Raw genomic sequence first — 7862 nt, 5'->3', positions numbered from 1 at the left:
TAATATATCTTAATATGATATATATATATATAGTTAAATATTGTTACAACGATAATCGGTACATATATGACTCGTTTCGAAATCATTAAGTTAGTAGTCTTGTTTTTACATATGTAGTTCATTGTTAATACAATTAATGACATGTTTACTTATCATTTATCATGTTTATATATAGTGTAACAATATCTTAAAATGATTCATATGTAATTAGTAAAACGTTGTTATAACGATAATCGTTATATATATCGTTTTCAAGTTTCTTAATTCAATAGTCTCATTTTTTATGTATATAACTTATTGTTAAAATACCTAATGAGATACTTACTTATCATAATATCATGTTAACTATATATATAACCATATATATGTCATCATATAGTTTTTACAAGTTTTAACGTTCGTGAATCACCGGTCAACTTGGGTGGTCTATTGTCTATATGAAACCTATTTCAATTAATCACGTCTTAACAAGTTTGATTGCTTAACATGTTGGAAACACTTAATCATGTAATTATCAAATTCAATTAATATAAATAAACATGGAAAAGTTCGAGTCACTACAATTATGTTCAGATAAAACTGAGATTAAACCTTGTTAATTATCATTTTGGAAACTCGTATAATATACATTAGATGAAGTTTCAACCATTGACAATGTCAAACTCTTTGTGATAATATATATTTTGTAAAACATCGTCTGATCAAACAAAGCTACGGTCGATGGCGTAGCCGTAACGTTGACCGTAGGTTACAAAGCATAGACGGTTCATCCAACGGTTCAACCATGATGTTTACTGTATGCATGCTTTGATTGCAGAACAACTTTCTTTAGATTTAGATTTTGTGTGTTTTAGTCCTTTGCTAGAGAAAATGTAGGTTTATGAACTTGCGTTTTTACTTTAACATTACTTATCATTACTCAAGGTCATTGTCATAATCAAAATATAGATTAACATTTGGATATTAACGTTGGATCTTAAACCAACATGTGCAAAGAAACTGAGGAAGTACATGTAGTCTGTTTACTAGCTGCTCAGAAGAATGTTACAATCAAAAAGGCTTTTAGAGATGAAAAGTGGCATGTAGCAATGGCTGAGGAAATTGCAGCAATAGCGAGGAATCATACATGGGATGTTGTTGATCTACCAACGGGACATCAACCCATTCGAGTTGAATGGGTTTATAAAAAGAAGATGAATATAAAAGGTGAAGTTGAAAGGCACAAAGCAAGGCTTGTTGCAAAGGGGTATGGACAATTCGACTGCTCATCTCTCAAGCAGCACAATACAAGTGGCCAAACTACCAAATGGACATAAAATCAGTATTTTTAAATGGTGTGCTCGAAGAAGAAGAAGAAAACGGCCTAGGGTCATTCGTTTGAAAAGAACGGTGCAGTAGGAAGCAAGTGTCTCATCACAATCGGGTTTCTAATAATAAAAGAGTGATTTGTGGTTTGTGGTAATAATAAAAGATAGGATCTAAACTAAGCAGATAAATAAACAGTTGTAAATTCAGATTATAGAATGTGTGCTTGCTATGATTTCATTAGTCATTAGATATGGGATTATTGATGACGAGATGCTTGTTGTTAAACGAGTATCAGTGACTGGTACTTGATGACATGAATTTATATGTAATTCTTGTAATTACTGTTGTATTTATATTATGATGACTTCCGCTGTGATTTAAAAATAAATAGCCGGTGTTACACCGCTACTACATGAGCTACAACACAATTTTTAATTTGCCATTTGAGGTATATAGGTAGTGTGCTAGATCCTAAATTTGCTACCATGTAACAAGTAATCGAGTTGTGCTTGCACTAGCTGGGAACAACTCATTAGTCACTATTAGGGTGTGTTTGATATCCTCTGAATTGGATCATTCGGGGCTGAATGCTGAATCGGTCAGCATTCAGTGTGTTTGATATGCATCTCTGAACGAAGGTCGAGGCTGAACGAAAATAAAAAATACGCTGAATGGTTCCCCTCCTCAAATGTCTCTAAATCGTTCAGTGGTCAACATTTCCCCCACTACCCTTTCATTCTCATTTTCTTATTACTCTGTATATGCTTCTCAAAAAATTCCACCGATTAGATCTATCTTCCTACCTCTTTTTCAGCGATTTTTTTTTTTCATCTTTAGTAATCTTCTACATTCCCTAATTTTTGTTTCCTAATCTTCTATCATGTATATATTAATTGATCCTATATGTTTCATGAATTAAACGATTTAAAAGATTAGGTTTTAGCTTCACGAAAATAACTTATCTGGTTCTCTTGCTGTAAAAGTTACGGCTGATGCTTCTAATTGTTCATCGTCGTTACCTGGTTTTGGGCTGATTGGCCTTTGAATACATGAAGAACTTGGAGTCTTGATTTTGATTTTTGATGAGTGTTGCAAGGATGTTTATGACTTGTTTGATTCGATGTATTTATACGGCGAAGATTAATAGTAAAAAGGAAATCACGATGCAGATTCATATATGTCGATCCTTATCTTCTTTTATGTTATTAAATTTAAATTTTAAACTATATATATTATATAGAATAGAAATTGATCGAGGATAAGTGGTCTTGGGTAGTGTGTCTTTTAAATTGTCATAAGTGGTCTCTTGGGTAGTGGGTGTTTTAAATTATCATCTATCGATAAGGTTAAAACGGTAATTTTATGTCATTCAGAAATGTCATCAAACGGTGAATTATTGTTTAGAACCATTTTGATTCAGAGCTTATAAACCATTCAGAGTTTTGCCATTCAGTGCTAAACCATTCAGATTTATCAAACGCACTCTTAGAGTATTAGTGTTCAGATGAGTTGGCTAAAATCAAATGAGCCAGCCTCAGACTTTTAGCTCTCATTGATTCCCAACTATCTGATATTTCATATAAACGCTGTTATATACAGAGTAGCATTTTATAATATGCAACCCATTCAGCATGTGTCCATAACTATTTATTTTGACACGTTAAGTTACTTGAACTCTAGAGCTTAACATACTGGATTCAATGTATTTTAAATTTCAAATTTTGAATTTTGCAAGTATACAAAACATTTATTCATCACAATTCATGCTCTCCATGAGCCAAGAAAGGCTTTTTCTACCCATTTTAGTCAAATTACCTAACATGAATGGTCAACCAAATAAACATTATGACGTTACTCCAAGACAAAACTAGAATAAACAAGAATTTGAATCAGAATTACACCAAGTTCATAACAATACCAGCCAAATCTATCTGTAAGATATTCATCTCTTTTATTGACCTAATAACACCTCCATCAAGCGAAGCACAAATTAGTACTACCCATGAAAGCAGTACTGATATCTCTATCAATAAGTCGAATTGGAAAAAGATCCGACCACAAGGTATATTTATATCATATTTCAAACGTACGTTTTAGAAGGCCTTCTGCTGGCTGTAACGTCGTATACCATGGACATCAACTATACCAGGAGGGAAAACTGGATCAACAGCCCCTCTAACAGCAACTTTTGCTACGGCCTTAACGTCTACAGGAGGAGTTAACAGTGGACCAACAACTGGAACTTGAGCCAACGGCTTAGCGTATTGCATAACCTGCATTATTCAAAAGAACGATTATTTTGGTGTTATGGTCAAGGATAGAAATTTATTAATCATATATGTGGGTCAAATTTGATAATGTTTTATCTCTAGCTAAATTATAATTATAAAAAAAATAAAGATGTAGCTAACAAGGGAACAGGTCACGATATCAAATGGTTCAGAAGTTGCTCATAGTGCGTTTTGAATGTGCATACAACCTCCTAAATGACTTGCATTAGATTGTACATTATTGTAACGGTAAAAACCAGACTAACACATTGCTTGTTTATAATTCTTTAAGACCAACAAAAAGTTGTTGGCGGATCGACCCAACCCGTCAACCATACAGACTATATTACCTGACGCAATTCCTGTAATAGGATCGCCTTTTGTAGAATTGTTACGTGGGATATTTTTTTTTTTCAATCTGCCCACAGACTGAAGTCAGTCTGTGTGCATAGACTGATCCCCCAAGTTTTGGCCAAGTAGCTCTCAGCCAAAAGAGATGATGCATTGATGAAACTAACATATTTGACGAGAAAAGAGAATGTAAAAACATTCATACCATTTCTAGTGGAGAACCAATTACACCAAGAGGCAATTTCATGCTGCCGACTCGGCGAGTTCCATAAATGAAGCCAGGCCTTAAAATCACGTCTACAAAGAAACTTAACAGGTTAATCTCAATTCAAATGTCTCGACTACATATGCACAGAAAGAAATACCGGTTAAGGTCAGGTATCGGTCACTCGGTTATTTCAGTCTTTATGTTTATCATATCTATATATGAAAATAACATACATCTAACAGAAAAAAATGGTTGAATTCTTACGTCCATAAGGAAACTTCGTCAGCAACTCTGTTTCGGTAGCTCTCTGATTAAAAAAAAAAAAGTAGTTTGTGAATCAAACTGGAACAATAATGTAGTTTACCATACAGTACTTACAAAGCATACATCAGGTAAAAACTCAAGAACAATCAATTCAAGCTTTATCAATAAATGTCGCTCAGATATAATCAAAGCCTAACAACAAATTATCAATAGAGGAATTAACGTTGCAAATGGTGAACAAGTACCTTTCCTTCATAATATCCTTGCAGCAAATAATTAACAACGCCAAAGTCGGAAGCAGATATGTAGACAAACCTTTTAATTCCTGTAGACAAGAATCAAGAACAGATTACAAATAAATGGTGATCAAGACCCTCCATGCTTTCGGATCTATTTTGTGCACCTTTAGGGATTATTATTTGCTACATACATAATTATAAAAGAAATTACATAGCAGATAGAGGGAGTAAATAACCAAGTATCAGATGTAACCTAAATGGGTTGAGTTTCAACCTTTATCAGCTGCAGCTCTAACAGCGTTGATGTTTGCAGTTCCATTAATCTTGTACATTTGGGCATTGGAACCAAAACCACCAACACAAGAGATCTGACATATTAACGCAAAAAATTAAAGGAAGAGAAATAATCTTCATAAAAGATGATAATAATGAAAAAAGGAAACAGAATCTACATAAGGAAAAAACCAATTATAGCTAACAACTATATCCCATAGAAATGATGTTTTTGACAGACAACTTAAAGCCAATTATAATCGAAGGCACATATATGATTTCTTATATTTTCTTCTTTTGAGAGTTTCATATAATAAAATAATAAATAAATAAATAGAGAGAAAGAAATTGATACGTACAACAGAAGTGACTCCATCAAGAGCCTCCTTCCATGAATCACCAGATAGAAGATCCCCTACCGTGACACCAAGCAGGAAATTAGTGTCTTTGCAAAAAAGAAAATATGAATGGCAGCACTATTGTTCACTTTTATTTCATCAATATATCAATATTAATATATATGCAAAAAAAAAACAACATTAATTACTATAATACAGATAAATACAATTTCCAATATCAATTTGTTGGCTAAGATATGCTTTCATTCATATGAATTTCACCCAACTTATACAAACACCAGTTCATGGAAGTCGTGATTTATTGAGATAATACTTTTTCTTGTTAGTGTAATACAATCAGTTATATATAATATTATATAAATAATATGCGCCAAATTAGGTGTTATCTCAACATTCTAGCTCATATGATTTTTATAGTTGCATATAGTACCTTTATGCCAACTCACTTGATTAGCCCATGAGTCTTGGATAGATGACTTGCCAGATCTGCAATAGATATTAGCAAGATACATGGACAAATCAGCAGCATATCAAACCACCACATTAAAGAGACACGTAAAACGCTAACGTGAGCAAAAGAATTGGTAAGTTATCTACGAACTTAACATATACATTGTAAGGGATAAAGACAACAGGCAAGACAATAATAAAAATCGAAATCTTAAAATAAATAGTATCAATGAGCACATATTACATCATACCATCATCACACGAAACTTATTTTAAGATAATGTGAGAAAAAATTTATACATACCTGCTAAGGCTCGCGACCGACAAGCCACGATCAAGTGCTTCTTTGCATATGTGTGAGCCAACGAACCCATTTCCACCCAGCACAAGTATCTGATTCATAAAATATTAACATAAATTTAAAAGTAATATAATATCATTTATCATTTACGTATTAAAGATAGACGAAAAGGGAGCTCAAACTATAAGTATGTAAGGGATGTTTTTGGTGCCAAAACGTGTCCCAGTGAGCCACTTTTACACTTTGTTACGTCATTTGAGAAATGCATACAACAACAACAACAACAACAACAACAACAACAAAAAAAATCGACGCTTGCTGTTGACTCAATCAATAGAGCCAAGCATACTTTTAACAAAATGTTTTACCAAATGACATGACATGACATGAACCGATAACCGGCTCACCACCTATGCCACATTATTATGTAAAAAACCTTTTATTAATAGTCTTATTATGCGACGTAGGTACGTAAAAACGCCCGCACGCACATACATATATGCATTTACAGTACAGAAGGACTTCATCATCTATATAATGTAACAAAATACATGATACATCTATGCATTTACAATACAGAAAGAGTTCATCACCTATATAATGTAATAACATAAATCCTCCAACAAGTTTGGAAATGCAGGAAACCAGTTCAACACATAAACAAACATATACATGAATATATGCATGTAAATCAATAACTATATACCTTTTCTGTAAGAGGAGGAGGAGCATTAACAGTTTCAGCTTCTTCAACTTTAAGTGGTTCATCAATTTTATTATTATTATTAGATTCTGTTGTTGAAAAATGCCTTTTTATTCCAATTGAACCGCCAAATGTATTATTCCTTCAATTTTCACAAACGACATCGTATTAGACACAGATAACCTAATCGAAGATATTTGTACTACTAATTTTGATATGAATATAAAACCCTAATTTAGTGGAACGACGAGAGAAAATGAGATTTATAGAGAAAAAAACTTACAATAATTTGGACAGTGATAATCTGGAATGAATCAAACGAGACATGATGATTCGTGTGATTTATTATTATTTTATAATTTGATTTTTGATTAAATCTAAGAGAATTGGGTGCGGAAATTAGATGTTCGAAGGAGGAGAATGAAGGAAACGAAGGGGTGTGTGGCGCGGAAAAATGATGACACGTGGACTGTACACGTGTGTCAATATCGGCCTGTAGTAGACATCCATCTAGAAGAAGCGAAAAATGTATATTACTACAAGTTTGGTCCTTTTACGTTCTTTACTTTTTAATTCTAACCCCCGTATTACGTTCGCCTACTTGTAAAAGGTACATTCACTAAACCGTAAACACAAATACATCATGATATACCGCATATATTTGATTAGAAATACTTGGTCTTTGAACATAAAAACGTTGTATAATTAGTTAATCAGTTTCTAACGAAATAACGGTCTCAAATGCACCAACCAATGCACTTACTTTACTCTTTCTATTTTCACGTAACTTACTAACTGTCTTCTCTATAACATTATTATACTATGTGTTATCCTTCTTCTCAAGACCCACTCCTACTCGACTGTTAGCTGCCACCACACTTGTTGCCGTTTGTCCGCCTTCTGCAACCTTTCTACCACATTCTATCATCAATTTTTGCTTGTCTTCCTTTTTGTTTTCTTCGGATACTATGTCTTTTTCTTTCACACTTTTTTGCTCTACTGTTTCTTCATTCTTTTTTGGTTCTTGTTGTTCTTGAGCTTTTTCAAGGAAGCGACTAGCAATATGAGCAATCTTGGGCTTTTGTTTGGGCTCGGGTTTTGAGTTTGGTTCGGGCTCTGTTGTAAATTTAGTGTAA

The 7862-nt window shown here is 33.3% G+C and overlaps 1 protein-coding gene across 1 annotated transcript; it reads right to left on the bottom strand.

Moving 5' to 3' along the window:
* Window positions 1-3124: 3124 nt before the first annotated feature.
* On the bottom strand, window positions 3125-7157 carry LOC139898510 (uncharacterized protein At1g32220, chloroplastic-like). Its single transcript, XM_071881252.1, has 10 exons — window positions 7010-7157; window positions 6730-6868; window positions 6027-6115; window positions 5703-5758; window positions 5273-5328; window positions 4915-5008; window positions 4647-4726; window positions 4402-4444; window positions 4135-4226; window positions 3125-3581 (listed from the first exon to the last, which is right to left on the bottom strand). The coding sequence occupies exons 1-10, from the start codon at window positions 7051-7053 to the stop codon at window positions 3402-3404; spliced, it is 873 nt and encodes a 290-aa protein (XP_071737353.1). The 5' UTR covers window positions 7054-7157; the 3' UTR covers window positions 3125-3401.
* Window positions 7158-7862: the final 705 nt, after the last annotated feature.

The sequence above is a fragment of the Rutidosis leptorrhynchoides genome, chromosome 3, assembly GCF_046630445.1.
Source record: "Rutidosis leptorrhynchoides isolate AG116_Rl617_1_P2 chromosome 3, CSIRO_AGI_Rlap_v1, whole genome shotgun sequence".
NCBI lineage: Eukaryota > Viridiplantae > Streptophyta > Magnoliopsida > Asterales > Asteraceae > Rutidosis > Rutidosis leptorrhynchoides.
This window is presented reverse-complemented; position numbering and strand designations above follow the sequence as displayed.

Coding starts and splice junctions, on each gene's coding strand:
- LOC139898510 (XM_071881252.1), bottom strand. CDS start 7,053: ATGTCTCGTTTGATTCATTCCAGATTATCACTGTCCAAATTATT. Junction 4,727..4,914: donor TAGAGCTGCAGCTGATAAAG/GTTGAAACTCAA, acceptor TCTTGTCTACAG/GAATTAAAAGGTTTGTCTAC. Junction 4,227..4,401: donor GACGAAGTTTCCTTATGGAC/GTAAGAATTCAA, acceptor GTTTCTTTGTAG/ACGTGATTTTAAGGCCTGGC.